At 42.3% G+C, this 20,169-nt stretch overlaps 1 protein-coding gene across 12 annotated transcripts in view; it reads right to left on the bottom strand.

The window, feature by feature from the left end:
• Positions 1–20,169, bottom strand: part of TANC1 (tetratricopeptide repeat, ankyrin repeat and coiled-coil containing 1) — a 250,240-nt gene that overhangs the window by 51,213 nt on the left and 178,858 nt on the right. For 7 of the 12 annotated variants that reach the window (XM_037848509.1, XM_037848510.1, XM_037848511.1 and 4 more), the window contains 4 exons: positions 18,864–18,994; positions 17,581–17,767; positions 5,494–5,757; positions 353–475 (listed from right to left, as the gene is read on the bottom strand). In XM_037848509.1, coding sequence (XP_037704437.1) covers positions 353–475; positions 5,494–5,757; positions 17,581–17,767; positions 18,864–18,994 — 705 coding nt within the window. The remainder of the gene's footprint in view (positions 1–352; positions 476–5,493; positions 5,758–17,580; positions 17,768–18,863; positions 18,995–20,169) is intronic. The other 5 variants (XM_037848514.1, XM_037848513.1, XM_037848515.1 and 2 more) reach the window with 5 other exon arrangements.

The following is a 20,169-nucleotide window of genomic DNA, read 5'->3' as shown; positions in this document are numbered from 1 at the left end:
CTGGTAAAGGATGGTGGCGATGGTAGCACAAAATGATGAATGCAATTAATACCACTAAATTGTACATTTAAAAGAACTTAAAATGGGAAATTTGTTGTATTTGTTACCACAATAAAAAAAAAGAAAAATAAAGGTTATTGCAGTATTATTTTTCAACTCCAGAAGCAAGTTAATCACATTTTAAGGAAGAACTCTGTTTAAAAATGGCCTGCTTCCACACCTTAGCGTGTACACACACACATCACATCAAGTTATTAAAACAGTTCTTTCAAATGCTGGTTACAACAGACTTTCAACGTTTAGTGAGTGAGCTAAGCACACCCACTGTCTCAGTGGATGCAAGGATAAATACCTTTAACTTCCTGTGCCCTACCTCCTGCAGAGCTGTGCCACGGTAACCTAATCGATGTTCGAAGAGGAGCATTTCTCTGCCCATCTAAATAACTCAGGTCTTCCAATTTTGTTGAGCTCGTTGCTGTAACATTAAACTGAAGTTTAGTCTCTTCAAAGCTGAGCTTAATTTCACACCCAAACTACTATAGATTATAAATTATGAAACAATTCAGTTCAGACTTTTAACAAAATTTACTTAAAGGTGTTTTTGGCTTGCTTTTTGGCCCCAGTTTTTCTGGCAATATCGTTTATCAAAAAGTGGTAAAAAATAAAAACAAAACAAAACAATTGCTTTTCATTCTTCAAAGTCGTGTTGATATGGTTGACATAATTCTCCATTATTCCTGGCGAGAGAGCAACCTCACCATGAATTTTTATGAGGAACCTTGACAATCAAGCGTCATTCAATAAAGCTTCAGTACCGACTGCAAACACACAGCACCACGCTAGACTCTTCTCTTCTGCTCCCGAGGGCCCTCAGCTGGGCTGGGAGCTCCAGCCTTGTGAATTAAGCAGGCAGTGCCCAGTACAGTACAGCTAGTCCTTAGCAGTAAACGTATCCATATGGACTTTATCAGAAATGAACACATTTCTAAGCTTCAAATTCTTGTGTGTGTGTATATATGTACGAATGACTTTTTTAAGATTCTGAAAATAAATTAATCGCATTTGCCTCTGCCAAAAATCAGTAAGATTCATAGTACATAGGTACCTGTTAAAAAACATTGAGTCTGTTTAAACATACACTCGATGTTGGATTATAAAAATATCCAGCACAAAAGAATTTTGTTAATTCTTAGTAAATCTTGGCAGCAAATACACAGTACATGTTTTTGCCTTAAAAAAAAAAAATCTTATTTACACATGCATCCTAGGTCACTGTGAAAGAAATCTAAATAAAATTAACCTATTTTGAGTTATGGGTTAAATGGCCCACATAAAGGACTGCTGGCCTTAGACATACGATTATTTTCCAGGATAATAAAGTATACACATAATTGGGGAGAAAATGAGGAGGCTACAGGGAATTGCATTTCAAGGACTAAGGCTTCTTAGGACTGGTGAAGTCTTTAGTCCTCTGAAACCCTCTGATCACCCTGTAAGTTCCAGAGCCCTGCCGACAACCAGTGTCATTTGCCCTTTCTATGCCCACCCCATTTCCCCTCCTAAGGCTTCAGACCTTTTTTCATCACTGCTGGCACCACCCCGTTCATTCCTTCATGCAACAACAGCTGGCTGGGCAGCTCCACAGCCAGCTCTGTGATGGTGTGCCTCCTTCTTGCTGCATTATGCAAAGGGCCACCAAACATTTGCTCTACTCACCTTCCCACAGCCAGGGGTGAACCTGAAACCCTGATGTTGCAATATCATACATTTATGTTTCTATGCCCTTTTGGTGTATACCAAAGCCTGTTTACTTAAAGTGTATACATTTATGTTGAAACTCTAGGCACACAAAGTACCATGCAAATCTTTCCCATTAGAAGGATTGAGTTAATTCCTAATGCAAGATTTCCCAAATGGACTTTATTTTTGGTAATCCAAAGGCGGCACCTGCTTCTCTAGATGTCCTCCACAACCAGGGCACGTGAAACTTCCAGGAGGGTGAATTGGACTACACCCCTCACCACTGTCTCCCTAGAGTAACAGAGCTCGGAACACATTTCTAGGCTCCTGCCTGGGACCGGGGCCCACACAGGCCTCTGTGAAGTCCCCTCCTGAGGCACCCTCACCATGAATGCACCTGGCTCGTCAGAGTCCAAAGGAGAAAAGGTCTGCTGTAGCCATAACCCACAGGCTACTGCACTTCAGAGCCAGAACAGCCATGTAGGTTGCTGTCTCAGGCCCAGAGAATAAAGACATATTGAGCCTCAGTAAAGGGTTTCCTATTTCTCCTCTTTCCCTGCTCCTGAATATAATATTCAGTTTCTCATTTTGTAACAACAAAAAGGATTAAAAATATGAGACTAAAAGGCATTATGAATATATGATTGCAAAAAAGCCCGAGATGGTGCAATCTCTCTCTCTCTTCAAATTTCCAGTCACCAGCACTTCAGCTCCAAAGTATGCAACAAAGCACCCTCACCAACTCCACTTCTCTGATTCTGCACTTCAAACATGATTAGGCTGAGTTGAAACGGCCCATCGCTCAGCAGAGCTGCAAGCCACCAGATGCCAGCTACCTCGGCTTTCTAAGATTCTTTCAGAGCCGCTGATAGAGACTCTGGCATAGGAGCCATGAAGCTGAGCTGCTCAGCTATGCTCCCAGGTGTTCCCCACCTACCCAGAGCAGATGATGTGACCACATGATGCCTTTTCAAATCCCTACAGATTCTCGGACAATACCAGTGTGCAAGATTCAGACTCAATTTCAGTATTAACAATGCCTTCAAAAGCCTAAACATTATTCAGGCTTAAAAAAAAACAAAAAAACAAAAAAAAAAAAACAAAGGCAAAGCAATAATTTCTTGCTGCAATCAACCTACTGCTAACATCCCTACAATTAAATTAATTATACCCCTTACTGCACATGCACTGTGTCTAGCATCTGAGTGAGCAACACATTTCAGGATGCTGCAAGAAAAGGGCAGGAGGAACCGTCTAAGCTGAGCAAAGAGAAACATCTGCTAAAGCAGTGAGTGGTAGCTTTCCATCCAAGGTAAATGCCAGTAAGTCCACAGCAATTACCAGCTAAGGGTTTCAGAAAACAGAATGGTAATTGTGTTTGGAAGTTTCCTAGAAAACTAAACTCAGTTTTCTGTGATTCACTTAGAAAATATTCCAAAAGAAAAAAAGAAGTGGTCAAAATCTAGAAGTTAGAAAACTGAATTCTATTTATCTAACATACAATTTTAAATGCTTCTCAATTCCGGTTTTTAAAAGAAGAAAATACTGTTTCTCATAAATTTTGACACACTATGCAGCAATGACCTGACTGCAGCATTCCAAATCAATCCCATTCTAACAAATACCTTTATAAAGAAATCCTCTGTATAGTGAAACAATCGCCAAACCCAGCCAGCTTATTTTTATAATCTTTGACAAGAATTTTTTACTGTTCCAGACCATTAATAGACAATTCTTGTAACGGGCTCAATTACAGTAAAAGGCTGGCAACCATAGGAACTCATTACATATCCCGCCCCCTCCTGAGGCCGGATCCCACAGGGAGGCTATAAACAGTGGCCTGATCACCCTTCCTTCACCCACCAGTCCTGACTGCCCCCATACTCAAAGTCACCTTTCCTTCTAAATGGCAGTTTGTGTTAACATGTAAATACTTCCTCCACGAGATTTCAGTATATACGATCCCTTACTTTTCACTTCATTCCAACTGATTACAAACTGAGTATTGCCTCCTGCCCAGTTTGTCACAACCTGCCTTCTAGTCACTATACAAACAGTGGTGTGTGGCATCTACCCAAGCTGAATCTATTCTTTTCAATGACACTTAAAAAATCTTGCCATTCACCCTAACTTTGAGGTTAGGGCGGTGGGCAATGAAGAGTCTACCAGATTCCTAGCTTGTTAACAGACACTGTCAGGTAAGGCACTTGCCTCTCTATTTTCTTCCAAAATATGCCCTTCATTTTTAAAGTATGCAACACGGAATAATTGAGCAAATCCATCAGGCCAGGCAATCCCTGCTAAAACCAAATGTAAAAGCCCTCCCATGCCACAGGAGGTCGAGCTCTAGAGCATGCGCAGAAGCTAATGAATGAGCGCAGCAGACATCAGAATAGCCCTGCCTGTAATCACTGCAGCCTCCTGGAAAACATCAGCTCACACCCACTGTCACCTCACATGGCAGGGGACCACATAAAAGGACGTGGAGCAGAAAACACAACCCCAAACGGGATGCATTTAACACTCTTAAAATTAATGTATTAATGTGTTTCCTAATTTTAAAATAGCTTCATTAAGCTAGCTATAAGTTTCCCATTTGTTGAAGTCAATCTGAGATAATAGAAATGAACTATTCATCATAACGAGATAAATACGGCTTTAGCCTTGGGTGCAACATATTATGTCAAGGGAGGAGGGCGGGAGGGAATTCTCCTTGTGGAAGAATCATCACTCAATACTCATATGCTCTCTGGCATTTCTCTCTGGCAGACATGCCACATTCCTCTTCTAGAACAAAGCCATTTTACTTTCTTTGAAAGTGAATTAGAGTTGTGTCTCAGAACTTTTCCATTAAGGCTATTTATCAGCTGCTTCAGGGTTACATTGTAAAACCCACCCAACAACCACCAGAAGGACCTACCACATCCTGAAGGAGCAGAGTCAATTACAAAAAAACCCTTTGATGTAGGAAGAGAATCTGGATCCATATGTTAGTAGAGTAGAAACTTGAAGTACAACATGGGTAACAAAGAATGACTGTGACAAGATCCTCTTCTAAATTCAACCCAAGAACATGCAGCTTAGAAACTCAAGACCTTACTCAGACACAACAGCTCAGATGCCGAGTTCTTCCCTCCAACCCCACTGCAAAACTACAGTCCTTGCCTGATGACCACCCCTGGACCAGTCAATGCTCAACAGTCATGGGCATTCGGGTCCTCCTCTCTTTTAGTTCCAGCTGCCACATCTTGCTGAGGCATATCTGTCCTGCTCATTTTCATTTCCTTGTTTGAGAGTTCTCACTTCAAGCTTCTTATGTTTTAAGCTGTGAGCTCAGTTAAACTGAATTATAAGGAAAATCAACCTCACTTCTATGATGGGCCTCATTTACACAAAGTAAGTATGAAGAGCAGATCAGAAACTCTGAGTTGATATTAGCAAACACATTCTAAACAATGATCCCCATGTACCAAAATGTAGTAAGTCACGAATTTACTCAGGCTTAAAATATCAAAAACCAAGGGGAGAGTTTTTGTACTTTCTTTCCAGATACACAAAGAGCCATAAACAGCCCAAATCACAGATTTACGGAATTCCAGAGTGGAGGGGTCATTTAAAGACCACTAGGGGCAGCCTTTTCCTGTTCACAGATAAGTAAACTGAGGCCTGGCAAAGGTGAGTGCCTGCTATCCTAGACCAGGTAAAGGCAGTGAACACAGGACACTGCAGACCCAGGGAGAGGTGTGGCCTTACCTGCAACTGAGTTGGGCCGTGGCATTATTAGCGAGCTGGAGCTCTGAGAATAAGGGACGGGACCATCTCCAACTGAGGCTTCAGCTCTGGGCAGCAAGCTCTCCGCTGACCCAGTGGTCTCCTCTTCTGCCACTGGGGAGCAATTATCTGCCCTGCGATCATGAAGCACTCCCTTCTGTACCCCTAACCTTAGGCTTCCGTCTTTACTCCATTCCAAGCTGGAGCCACTCCGGTCATCATTTTCGGATGAACTTGTAATTGTGGCTGAAATGAGAGACCAAAATACTTTGAAGGAGGCCTGGCAGAGCTGGGGCTGTTGAGAGTTAAAACATACAAATGGCCCTCCCCACAATCAATGGAAAGTTTTCTGGTCCACACAGATTTTTATCAAAGTATGTTTCATACACTATATTTTGGTAAACTAGAAGAATGTTGCTTATCAGGGGAAATAAAGTGCTAAATCACTCTACAGGGAAGGAAAAACACTCTGATAAGATAATGAAAAAGCTGTCTAAAAGCATCTGAGAATTAAAAGTAAATCTACGTGATTTGGAGATAACGTATCCTTTCTTTTTAAGAAAAATGAATTGCTTGCAAAAGAATTCATATCTCATTAAATCCTTTGAACCTTTAAGTATCCTTTCCAAATTAACAACATTTGTTCATGGGGGGTGGGGCAGAAGCACAATGGTTAATGTCAGAAATATGCAGGAGAAAATCTGTAACTATAAACAAAAATACATTGTAAAAAAAGTCAAGCAGAGAATTTGATCCTTAGATTTTATCATTGTAACATGTGTTCAAGATGCTCCAGAGAGGCAGACTTCATTTTATTCCTTGGGCGGCACAGAATGCAGCACCCCTGTGGCAACCAGTGCAGAGCAAGTATGGCACGGGAAGGCATGCTGTGATTGCAGAAAGCGAAGCTTAACTTCCAGGAAAGGAAACTATGGAAAAATCTTTTTTAAACATCTTGCCAAAAGAGCAGGAGGGATACGATGGAGGAAAGCCTCAATACTCACCCTACAGAGCTTCTGCAAACAGCCCGCTCTGATCTAAAGCCAACGAGCCACACATGATCCCCTTGCAAGCACAGGTCTCCCCTGCCACTGCCCAGCCACTGACCCGGCACTGGCTTGGAATCCTGCCACTAGGTCTTCAACGACGTCAGCTTCCTTGAGAACAGGGGCCATGCCCACTGATCCCTTTGTACCTCCATTTGGTTCTTAGCAGTCCAGGCCCGTAGCTGCAAGCCTGTTAAATGACAGTGCACCCACCCAGATGCATTCGGAATCCAGCTGCCTGAAGGACGCTGCTTCATCAACTGATAAAGAGCCTTTATCAGCAGGCTGGTGAATTAGCTCAAATAGAGTGGTTATTTAGGATCAAAGGATCTGAAGGGGTTTTGTTTCTTTTTGCCAGGTTCTTTGAGGTTTAGAGGTAATCAAAAGACAAAACAATTTCCTGGAGGTGACCGTGACCTCAGGACACCCTGTTACAAATTCTAAGATTGTCTTTGCCCCTGCTGCTCTAGCCTGGACCATTATCCTCTGGTCCTCTTCTTATTTTAAAATCCCACCCACCCACTGAAGCCCCGGCTACAGTATCTAAGGCAAACTGATCTCCACCTTTTCTGAACAGCACAGTCCCTGGAACACAGCAGGTACTCATATATTTGCATAATGAATTTATGAATGAACAAATTTCAATTCCACCAGTGACTGGAGATGCTATATTGCTATCAATTCAAAGTTGTCAGTGTCATGTCTCTAACCAAAGTGTAAGTTGATTTGGGATATGACCAATCATATATTTTTTTAAAATGTCAATCACTGCACCTAGGATTTCCAAGTCTTCTATCAGCATTATTAACCCACCTCTCCACCTTCCTGGATTCAAATCACAGCCTTCATTGCCTTTTTAATGGCCTATTCAGATGAGCATAAGCAGAGCAAGTATGCCTCTCCATCCTAAAAGTATCAGTAGTGATCATGGTGGTGGTAGTAACAGCAGTTAATATTTATTGAAAGTTTCCCTTATGCTGGGCACTGTGCGAAGCGCTTTGCAGCAATACTCTAATTTATTAATGAGAGTATTGCTTATTAACGGTAATTAATTATTAATGACAACTTTGTTAATAAGTTCTGAGTATAAAATATAAGCAGTCCTGTAACAGATCTTGTTACAAACCTTTCTAAGCCCAGTGTTTGAAACTCAGAGTGCTTTCCTAGAGACATGTTGTAATTGGTTAGGTTCCCAGGTTAGCCCATTGTCTAGTTACAGGTACAGTTCCAGACTGGGGGTTGACAGTGTCTGTTTGGTTTTATTGCTGTGGCTGTTTTATTTGGGGGCACATATTCTTCAGTTGAAAAATAAATAGAAGGTCAAAGTGATGTTTTTCCTCATTTGCTTTCCCTAAGTGCCCACACACTTCTGAATCAAACCACCAAGGATCTGAATCTTAGCTTGGACCTCAAGCAACGGGAACAGGGACTTGGCTCCCCCCACTTCCTGTTACAAGTGACAGCACCCAAAGCAGGTCTTTAGGGCCCCAGGAAGCAGCTGAGAGAGGGGAAGTCTGCGCAGGGCTCCTGGATTGTAGGGACAGGCCGAAGGTCCAGTTCCCACCGTACAGCAGCAAGGGCCAGAGCTTGATGGGTGGATGCATTCAGGTCCCAGCCGAGAGAGGAAGGAGAGCAGGTGGGGGCAGGAAGGCCCCCACAGCAGGAACAGTAACTGGGAAGGGAAGGCCCAGATGGGACAGCCATTTTTAAAAGGAGGGTATGATAAGGTCAGTGTTATAAGCAAGAGACCATCTGGTCTCAGCTACATTTAGGAAGTTCATGTAAGAGGCATTCCACCTTCTGAGAGGCAGAGAGGCAAGACACTCCAAAGCCACACGTCCTTCCGAAAACAGGCCCCACCGAGATTTCCCCACTTCAAAATATTCCTCCCTGGGATCCAATTCCAGATCCAGCCAATACAGTTGAAGTCCAGCCAGTGTGCTTTCATCTCTGCTCAACTACGATTATGCCCTGAAGCAGACCCAGAGGGCAAACAAAGGCCCTACAAGTCAGCGTTTCCTGCGCAACCTCAGAATCACACCAAATAGGGTAGCTCCACAGTCTCCGAGACAGAGAAATCTGATTACAATAAATGACAAGCTACTCGAAAATATCTATTTTTTCTTCCAGGCTAACAGAAATATAAACACCTAATTGTTAACCCAGTCAACTTCAAGTTAACACATAAAATAGGGCAGCATCTTAACTATGACAACTTAAAAAAAAAAAAAAAAACACTAAAAAAATAAGTGCTACATGCCATTTCCTGGTGCCTGGATAATCTTTCAAGTTCCCCAACAGCTCAAACATTTGAAGACCTTATTTCCTCAACCAGCACAGATGCCAGCTTATGTCAATTAAGTCTTGCCATCACGCCCAGACAGGGTCTCAACCACAATTCTAACATGCAGCAAAATGAGTGATTTATCAGGCCTTCAACTTCATCTAGCTTTGAGGTTAGGCTGTGCCACACAATTTAGAATTATATTAGGTTTGCACTTTTCATTGATTCACATGTGCTATTTTGACTCTCCATGTAAGCTGAAAATTCCTTTCGGCCAGAGATAATGTCCTATCCTCTTCTGTAGTAACAGCATGTTTAACCAGTCCTGCTAGTGTCCAGGGACGTAATAATTCCTAATCACTTTCTGAATACATAAGGGCATATACACAATCACCACTCCCCATGAGAAGAGTGGGGCAGGGACAGAATCACTGACCTCCACTTTGTACATACAGAAAGAATGAAGAAACTGATCTCTCTCTCTTTCTCTTTCTTGACTGAAGTCACCCAATATTTTACTATGTATGGTTCTGTAATAAAATTGTATTTCTTCTCTTTCCCAACTTTTTTTTGGTCTCCCTCTTTTGCCTTTGGAGGTTCCCTCTATGTTGAAAAGAACGTACACTTAGAATTGGGCGGGGGGAGGGGGAGTGGCGATCAGTACAGGTCCAGGACCTAGCAAGTAGTTTGGTGGGATCTAAATGAAATTATACAGTATCAAAATGAAAATTAAACTGACTACAGTGTTAGTCCAGAATTGTTTAGGGAGCAAGGGCCAGTGATATCAAAGGTACAACACCTTGAGCAGAATTCTCTCCTTCAGCCACTGAAAAGACAAGAAGTAAAAAGTACAGGGATCTTGGGTTCAAACCTTGACTTCTTCCCTTTTGAGGACCCACAGGGAGGTTTGTGTCTCAGGGCCCAGTACCAGGAATGGGTACATTTTTGTCTTACATATTTGATTCTGTTCCTCTCTATACACTGGCTAGTAGGGAACTTAAAGAGTGCTAAATTCTGCCCACTTACAAGCAAAATGAGTAAAACCTTAAGAACCTGACCCCTCACTTCATCTTTTCTCTTACTCTCCTTATTCCCTTTCTCCAACTCATAGCCTCAGTAAAAAAAATCTTGTTTTACTAAATGTCTATTTATGAGCATTACAAATTCTTTGGGGAGGAAGGTGTAAGTACATAAGAATCCTAGGGAAATAAAACCACAACGATAGTGGTAGCTAACTTGGGTATTACAGTAGTGCTTATTATGTGCTGGGCTCTGGTCTAAACCCTTATCATATCTTGACTCTCAGAATCCTCCTAGAGCTCTATGGGCAGGAAACCCCACACTACCCGAAGCTTTGCTCTGCTGCAGAGTGGTGCCTGACAAACGGTTCTCATCAGGCGACAGTATTAGTAGAAATATTGGGGCATGCATCCCTAATACATATATTTATAAGTTATGTACTATACTAGTATATTATAATGTATACACGATGATATACATTTTCAAAGGGTGAGGGGGAAAAAAACAGCAGCAACTGAAATTTTCTTCAAGCGCGCCAAAGACTGTCCTGCATTTTCCATTTTCAAAGTGAAGGGTCTATAAAGACAGTAAGTTTCCTTCCCTGGGTTGTGGAGAAAATGAGATATGAGGACATATGTCAACTGCCTCATATATCATATATCATGAATACTTAAGAATGTTCTTCTCATGCAACTCAAGAAAAAGATAAAGTAGCATTAAAACAAATTTTTTAACCTCCATATTCAGTTTAATGGTTGACAGAAGAATTTAAAACATTGGACTAATGAATTAAAGATCAAATGAAAAAGGGAACATAATAGTAGCTTATAACAATAGGAAAAGGGAAGACGTGAATAAAAAAAGGACAGTCCAACTAATAGAGCTACTGCCTCCTTCCACCTGACTGAATAAAGATCACAACTTTAGAAAGGGAGGCTCCACTGCAGCAAAGTCTAAGGAGATCGGGAAAAGATCAGAGAGAGAAGACGAGAAACACCGTGACAAACATGCTGTCCCCTCCACCTGACGAGAGGCCCACTCCTCTAATTTGCACTCACACCTCACATCTATCGCGCCACATTCTGGATTTCTGACTGACAAGGGGAAAGACTGCACACATGAAAAAAGTATGAACTAAATCTTTCTGACCAGAAATGCTGTCCCACACCTAACCCCATGCCTGCCCCACCCCCAGACTAACAACCACAAATAGAATACAGTCTACAGCTCACCTGGGGCCATCGCTTTTACCCTCCCTTGGCCCGGAGAGGGTCCAGAGAAGGCGCCCATGCTACCTCGCCCAAGGGAAGGTGGTTCGAGTTACCTTCTACTCCACAGCACTTTCTGGCTTCTCCTTCTGCAACTGCCCACAGACAGCAGCTTGGCTTTTCGGGCCAGGCCAGTCCGACAGGCCACAGAGCTCTGCTGCCCTCCCGGTTTTGCACAGGGAGCCCTGAACTTTGGATTGTGACAGACGGATCTCTGTACCAAATCTCCAGCTCTGTGCTCACCCGCATTGCACAAGGCATGTGCTGCTGGGACATGCAGTAAGGCCAGGGACCCAAGCCATGCATTCACGGCAGCCTTTACCAGGTCCTCTGATTTTGGAAACACCTAAGGGTAGTGAGGGGGAGGGTTGGGCAGGCGGACCCGGCTCACTCAGCCACAGTGCCCAAACTCAGTCTGACACAGTAGACAAGTATGAAGTTTTCTAGCAATAGCATGCAGTACAGTGATTTGGTAAAGCTTGGTATAATCCGTACACTGAACGCATATACCCTGGAGCTTCCAACGTAGTGCAAAGACTCCACAGACTCCTGGAGTCTTTTGTAAAGACCACAAGGCACAGAGTTGCTATGATTATGAACCTAGAACACACATCACATCTTCCAAACCTGCCAGTGGCAGCTATGTTTTAAACTCTATGGAAATTTAAATCTTGCTCAGGCCCTCCACAGGACAACAGACCATTCTTCGGTCCCTTGGGTGGACAAGTTTTGGAAATAAACACTGTGCCTTATCTTTACTGTTCTGGTACTAAACAAACTTGCCCTGGTACAGAGTAGGCATCAACACACACTTGTTAAACCTACAGAACAGCCTGAAGAATCCCACTGGAGTCTGCACCTACGTACAGCAAGAGCTCTGCTGACTCAAATCATCACCAAGGATTTCTTTCCCATATTAAACATATTACTGAATTATCTACATAAAAGAAAATTTTCCTCCTTCACCCAAGAGATAAAAAAAGGCTTGGATAATTAAGGACAATTTTTTAAATTGCAGGCAATGCAGCAAAATGAATATTCACACAGATTTGAAATGCTCTAAATAGTTATTACCAAATCACTTTTAAAAGTGTTTCAATTTGGTAGCGATCAGGGCAATACAGGTGGCAAGAAAGCAGCATTAGCATGAAATAAAAATCGTAGGATTTACATGTTTAAAAGGAAAATAAAAACACAATTAATTCATCCTTTAGTGTCTCTGCATCTGAGCATTTCACTTGGAACACAAGGTCCAGGAACTAAAAGGTTTAAAACTATGTCTGGAATTACTTTCATTTTACAATCCTGGCGGGGTAGGTGGGGGAAGTCAAGGGAAGATAAAAGTCAGTCCACAATAAATTTTTTTTTTTTTTTTTTTTTTAACACCCAAAGCTAATGGGCAGGAAAACAAATATTTTCAAACTCTACTACGCGCCAGCAGGATACTAACCAAGTATCTTACTGCAAGCCACTTTTGCAGGAAAAAACGTTTCCATAGAAGGTATTCCATTGTATAGATTTATACTTATCTCCCAGCTTCTCTGGAAGGAAAACAAACACAAGCCCCCATGAGAAAAAAAAAAAAGGAAGAAACCAGAAGTTCACGCTTCACCCTTTTCAAATTCTGAGCACTTAACCTGAGAGCTACCTGGCCAGGTGGTATGTGATGGCACTGAAGTTCCAACAGGTGCTGGGGAGCTGGGCGGGCAGCAACACACCTCCTCTGTGTGGGAAATACTCCAAGTGGGGGGAAGGCAGCTCCCACCCACCTGGCTGCAGGGCAGCTATCTCCTCTGCGGTCTGTCCTAACACCACTTCTCAAAAGGAAACAGATTCAGGACACTAGAAAAACAGTTTGAGATTATACATTTCAGCAGGCAAAAGCAGATACGAGAGGATGGAAATGAAAGGGATGAGGGACTTCTAATGGTGCCCTGCTCTCATCCAGAATTTTCCTAATTACTACCTTAAAGTTCTTCTTGGCTCATCTATCATCAATAGATGGAAAGGAGTTTTTTGTTTTTCCTTTAATCTTGAAAGGAAAGCTGGGTTTTGTTTGTTTCTTCTCATTTGGTCCCCACCCTCTTTCTTCCTAAATATGTGAAAGTGTGTAATATTTATGATACAGATATAAACAAAAATTAAACAACATGTTTAACTCAAAAAGTGCTTTTAAGAAACGTGGTTTTCTATGATGTTCTTTTGTCATTGGTTTTCACACACATTCCAGAGTACACACTCACTTTAATTTTTTCTAAGCTGGGATTAACACAGCTTACATTTTCCATGGGTAACAGTTGGTAATAAGTTACTCAAAGGAGTGTCACTAAGAAAAATGTTTTCTCAGGCATGAAGGAAACACCTTTAAAAGCATACTTCTTTATCAAGTTTTTCTTTTCAAAGCAAGTAATTGAACAGCTACTCTGTGGTGACTGGATACAGCTGCTTTTCGCATCTAAAAGGTTTTCTCAATGCAAATTTTGAAAATCAGACACTCAACTTTCAGGTAATGCCAATGATTTTAATATCTGAAGAGTAAGGAACTTTATTTTAAAAAAATAAAAAAGATATTCATAGGGAATTTAGTTAATCCCATCCATCTTAGGCTGTATTTCTACATGACAGAGTTATTATACTTCTAAAGACATTTATGTTGGAGGAACTTGGACCTTCTGAAATAGGATAAAGTGTGACTCCCCTCTGGATGACATAATAAAGTTGGAACAGGGAGAAGGGAAGGTTCCACTAAACCCTAACCCTACACAGGGAAAGGCTGCAATGGCTCCAAGAAATTTTCAGTGGTCACTAGTTTGCCCTTGCTCCTACTAAGTGTTTCCTAAAAAGAAAATTTTCTTAACCTGCAGTATGTCAGAATCAGTGGATGCAGAACACAGAGCATGAGGCAGCCCTGGGAAGGCTGCCCTGGGCATGTAGGAACACCAGTTTCCCTTCCCTGCATCTGCCAGCCAAAAATATTTAGATTAAATATAATCAGCACAAGGAGAATGAGCTTCAATAGTAAGGGAGACCCAGTAATTTTTAAGGATGAGTTAGCATTGCTTGAAATTTCCCCTAAATGGACTCTGCTAATAATGTACACGGAACACTGGGTGAGAGACTCGTGTGGGAGCCTATTGCTACTGAAGACTTGTCCTGCCAAGGCAGCGTGTGAACTTCACACTGACCCTTCCCCAGAAGCTTCCCCATTCCAACCCCCAGCTCTACTGACTGACAAATCCTACACACCTTAAAATGAAAATTGGAAAGCATCTTCCTCCCCTTCCCCAGGCCCTCTGTAATCTGGAAGGTGGGTCCTAACCAGTCTATGTAGCAGCAGCTGCCAGGCCTTCCACAGCAGGAAGCAGGTATCTCACTTTCATCTCTGCCCACTAGGATCACTGTGTTCTTGAATATTTTAGTCCATTAAACATTTAAGATGCCTAAAGGCTGCCATTCCCAGGCTACACCTGATAAAAACCGGCATGTTCCTCAGGGAAGAAAAGCACACACCTTCCACCAACAACCACAACTGAGTCAGACACCTGCTCCCTGGGGAGCAAGGGAACCTACACACCCTGAACTGATCTAACAGGAAGCTCCTTCCCTTCTCTGCCCCAACCACTCCCGCCCCTTCAAAGACCTGTGGCTATGGCCTGCCTAGGGAAGAAATACTCGCTCTTTTCCCTTCTCTCTGCCACACGTCACGTGTCCCCGAGCAACAGGTTCTCATTCTACAGGTCATGGAAGGGGAGAGAACACATGAACACTGTCACCAGCACAGGGCTCCCCTCTTATCCACCAACAGCACTGCAATCCACAGTCTCCAGAAGGTGGTGTCTTCTATAAAAAAGGGGCTTACCAACCATTTCCTAATTCCATTTTCATCTTAATTGTACCCACTTTCCATGTTCGGCCGAGTTAAGGGAACACGTTGGCTTGAGCTGACAACAGAAGGGCAGCCTCAGTGATGGGAAATGTGTCACTTAGCTTTAACTTCAAGACAGATCTTACATACAAGCGGATGTTAAAGGACTTCACAAGGCCAAAGTGAGTGAATCCTGCATAGCTTCTTCCAAAACCAACAAAATGGTGCCTCCTCCAACACAAGCTGATAGCAGCAACAATTCTCTCCTTAATTTCTCATTCCCAACACTGTGCTAAGAACTGGTGACACAGACAGAATAATACAGATTAGACCCTTGTTCACATGGAGGCAGAACTAAATAATAAAACAAGAATAAGTTCAATGAAGGAAAATGTGAGATGCTGTAGGGAGCAGACAGTAAGAGGACTAACCAGTCTGGAATTGGGCAGGGCTAAATTAAATCAAGTGCCATGTAAGAGCCTTGATATTCCTGCAGCACAATCTTGCATCAACAATACAGAGAACAAAATGAACCCCATTTCTCACCCCCGATCAGAACTCTTAAACTTGCAGCACTATACCTCAGTTAGAGAGTTAGAGACAGATACACACACACGGGGTGGGGGAGGGGGGGAGATATGGGAGGTTCTCTGTTATTGAAAAAATTTGCAACTATTAAAACAAGAAACTGATGTGGTTATAGTCAGAGGTTTGCAATGACAATGCTGACCATAAAATAAAAAGAAAAATTCGGTTAAAAAATTATAGTATCGCCCAACTCTGAAGGAAGATAAATTCTCTGGAGGAAATGACATTTCAGATGTGAAGGAAGTCACTGGGCTATCACAGAACTAATGACAATGGTCTACCACTGGTGGACAGCTCTGAAAGAGACAGTGTGAGAACAGAATCACGTTGGAAAAACTTAGCTGGACTAGACTAAACAGCAGGTGGGGAAGTAGGGTAAGATGAGAATGAGAATTAGCAGAATAAGCTCACTTGGAAGGACGTGAAGCAGACTGAAAAGAACCGAAATTTGCTACAAAAAAACTCAACTCATCATTTATATGAAATGTCTAGAACAGGCAAATCTATAGCAATAGAAAGCAGATTAGTGGTTGCTGTGGGTGGAAGGTATGGATGGTGAATGGGGAGTGATTACTGATGGGTGCAGGATTTCTTCTTGGGGTGATGAAAATGTTCTAAAATTAGACAGTAGCAATGGTTGCAAGTTCTAAATATACTAAAAACCATTCATTGGTTTAAATGTGTAAATCTTAAAGTATATGAATTATATTGCAATAAAGCAGTTAAAACAAAATAAAGACCAACCTCAGTCCAATAAATTCTGATCAAAGTGATAACCAAGGAAAGAGGCTTAAACTGAGCCTCCCCTACCCCAACAAAGCCACGGTGGGATCTACGCCAGAGAGCCCACAACCCATTCCTGGGAAGCTCACAGATCTGGGACACTCTCCAAACTACAAAGTGAACGAGCCTGCAACTTGTTTATTCAAACTACACTTGAAAGCAATTGCAGGTGACTAAAGAAAACGGAGCTCAAATGCCATTCCATTTGATAATAAATTAATAATGTGAACATGAGTGGGGTTTCAGTTCATAATAAAACATTAAATGTCCCTCAAATTTGTGCAAAATTCAGCAAAATGGAAGGAGAGTAGATCAGGAGAGTTCCACTACTAAATAATACCACAGTTTTAGAGCAAAGGAGAGCACGAAAAATCCCTTCCCGTGGTTGTGTGTCTGTTAGCTGAAAGGCACCAAGCTGGAGAGTGAGAAACGCAGAGGCCCAGTTCCACCTCCAGAAATGGGGGTGCAGTCCGTCTAGGATCAGATCTAAAAATAAGGGTACTTAACAAGACCCTGGGACGATTCTAAGGCATATCTGGAGTTGGAAATCACTGATTTAATCCAAATCTTTAATTTTACAGAGAAGGAAAGGAGTGTGCAGAGAAGTTAACTAAACATTGCTCCAGTCACCTGGCTAAACAGCCTAGGAGTCGATGCTAGAACCAATGTCCCCTGACCCTCAGTTGATGGTAACTACACCTCCTGTGTAGATGTGGACGTGTAGGGGCCCAGGGGGAGCATCCTCAAAAAATCCCAGCCTCCAAACAGTGGTCAGACCCCATTATAAGAAACTCCGAAGAACAAATGGCTGAACTGCTGTAGGGGAAATAAGTGACCCAGACACTGTGCTGGGAAGACATCTCAACATGCCGGATTTCACTGTCCTGCTGCTATACGTCCCAGTGTGACCCAATCTCCAACAAACGGAATTAATTGGTGAGGAAGAAGATTCTTTTAACTTCACAGGCCAGCTCTGATCTGGAAAATTTTTACCAAATGAGCACAGTTGTAAAATAAACATGAAGGAATTTAAAAGCCGATGCTTCATTTTCTCATCTGCAAAAGGAGCTAGTATCGTCTGCAAAGAAAAGGGCAGGCACTCGCAGGCCGACCTTCACACACCAGTCACTGTAAAGACCCTTACAGAGAAGCGCCGGGGAATGCTCTGTCCAAAGTGCATTCAGTCATTACATTACTGAGCAATGTGTGTCTTACCTATAATTCCACTGTCCTTGCTTTCCAGGGTGGAACTAGGGCTGCTAATAGTCTCACAGGGACTTTTGTTGGCTGCCGTTTTGCTGACACAGCTATTCAAGGTTGAGCAGGGGCTATCGGTGCTGGGAGATGCGGTGCTGCTTGTTAGTGTGGAGCAAGGACTGATGCCTTGGGTAGGAGCTGTGCACTGCAGGACAAAAGGAACAAGGCATTAGCATGGCTGACATGATGCTTCTACATATTCTTGTTTTCAATGTTAAAACAACAAAACCAAAAAAAAAAAAAAATTCCTTTCTGCAGGGAAAAGGGAAGGCAGCTTTTAAAATTGAGGGATTTTATGGTCTCCAAATTTTAAAAGACAACTATCTTTGTGTTTTTTTCCCCCTTCTTTGTGATTTTCTTTTTTACCAAAAAGGAAGTCTTGGAAATAATTTTGTGGGAATGCACCCTTGTAAAACAGAAATAGTCAACAGGCAGACTTCCTTTCATTTAAAGTCTGAAGAAGACAAATGGGTTATTTGACCTCTGTACGGAAAACCTGGGGACTCTGTTTTTGTAATGTTTCATGAGCACTGCAACCTGATTCAATTCCTAAAAATTTATGGGCTCTGCAATTGGGGAGAAGGAGACTGGTGGCCTCTGCAATCTCAACTGACATACAACACCCTTGCAGAAACTCTCGTTGTTCCCTTCGTTCAGAAGCTTCAGCCCCTCACTGCTGTTCAGATAGCAATTCCTCTCAGAGGCGCCAGGCTGCGTGCTGCCGTTCTCTATGACAGGGGCTGGGTACAGCGTGTGGAGAGTGGGGGTGTGGTGCCTCTCCCGGAACACGAACCATCTGATCTCATCTTACTTTGTCTCTGCCTCATCTCCTATAAATCTTTTCCTCGCCTCACTGACATTCCAAAACCTCCACAGCTAAAAAAGCACAGGAAAGCATAATACCAAAGCAGCCACATGAAAAGAATGGTGCTATAAAGGTAGTAAGTATCATTACTAAGAAATTCATTTAGCCACTTTAATTCATCGAGCCAGTCTTCTCAGGGCAACGACTAGAAGGTTAACTTGGACATTTTCTTAAGTTCTCCTCCCTTCTGCTTCTCACCCGCTCCCCACCACATAACCCCAGAAACAAACGGTTGAAATAAATTTCAGTACACAACAGCCCAGAACTCATTTGACCAAACAATGTCCCCACTCAAGGAGGCGGAAGTGGAGGTTAGTGTTTCATTCACCCCCTGGGCAGGTATGAAATGCACTCTCATCCTCTCCTCTTCCATTACCATGGTTTCATTTTTTTCTTCAATGGTTATGTGTGTGGCACTTGGGATCCCTTCTCCCAGTAAAAAGCCCAGCCTCGTCAACAGTTCTTGAGCTGCCGGTGAACAGCTTGGTTCATTATGGGCCTTTGCTTCTGGAACAAAGAAAGAAAACAATGAAGATGCCTCTCTGGGGAATTTCAGGATCACTTCTGGATGAGCTGGCACTACAGCCACTTGTCCGGTGCTTTTGTGCAGTTTTACCAAATGCATAAAGTTTGACAATGCTGCCAGTCTGCTAGCAATACATTCTAATGAAGAGGCTGTAACAGGTTAAGATAACAGTAAAACAGAAACTCCAATGCAAAGGGCAAAATATTTGACCTGACCCAGAGGAATTTAGTGTCATTATCTGATAGCAATTCCTATTTCATTTGGAAAATGGGTACTTCAGACACAAAGGATAGAAAAAGACCTAGCCTTCACCTTATTCTCAGAGTTCTATGACCAATACCCACAGGAGGTTGAACTAAGGAAAAACTCAAGTGGTGTGCTGGCAGAAATCCACACTGTTTAGATGCTGGGGTAAAACTGTAATCCCAGTTCACACTGAACAAGACAGGAGAGTAGCTACTTTGGTGGAAAACTTGCTGCGCATATCCAACAGCAGTGAAAATGAACACCAGGATTCCAACTCAAGGGTCAATCACAGAAACCTCACTGAAACAAAGATTTTAAATCCCAGAGAAATGAGTCCCCAGAGACAAGACCCAGTCATACAACTCTGTTGTTTATGCAGAGATGCATAAAAGTCAGACTGTCTTTCCAGTTTGCTCCATAGCACTGCTGGAAACACATTTCCCATGAAGGTCACAGGGCATGCTTGGAAGCTTTTCCTGTCTTGTCTCAGGTTCTCTCTAAAGCTGACTGTCTGGCTTTTTGCCTTAAAAGAACTTTATTGCTGGATTTGATTTAAATGTTGAGCTGCAGGTTAACCTTGAATCCAAAAGCCTGAGGGCATTTAATTATGGCTGACAAATAAAATGATACCCATAGCATCCCAATATCTCTCTCACATTTTTAAAATCAGAATCCTTCAGGGGATGAAATCATGTGGAAAGAAAACTGTGTTTACTGAAGTTAAAACTGAAGAACAATGTGTAACACGTATTACAATCATTCACCTTAATGTTTTGCTTTTTTCTGTTAATCATCTAGGTACCTAGATCCATACATACATGAACATGTTTTCCCTAGATGTGGAAATGTGCAGATAATAGACAAGAGTCTTAGAAAAATAAAATTAGGAAAGAAAAATGAAATAGCGATG

The sequence above is a fragment of the Choloepus didactylus genome, chromosome 9, assembly GCF_015220235.1.
Source record: "Choloepus didactylus isolate mChoDid1 chromosome 9, mChoDid1.pri, whole genome shotgun sequence".
In the NCBI taxonomy this organism is placed as follows: Eukaryota; Metazoa; Chordata; class Mammalia; order Pilosa; family Megalonychidae; genus Choloepus; species Choloepus didactylus.
This window is presented reverse-complemented; position numbering and strand designations above follow the sequence as displayed.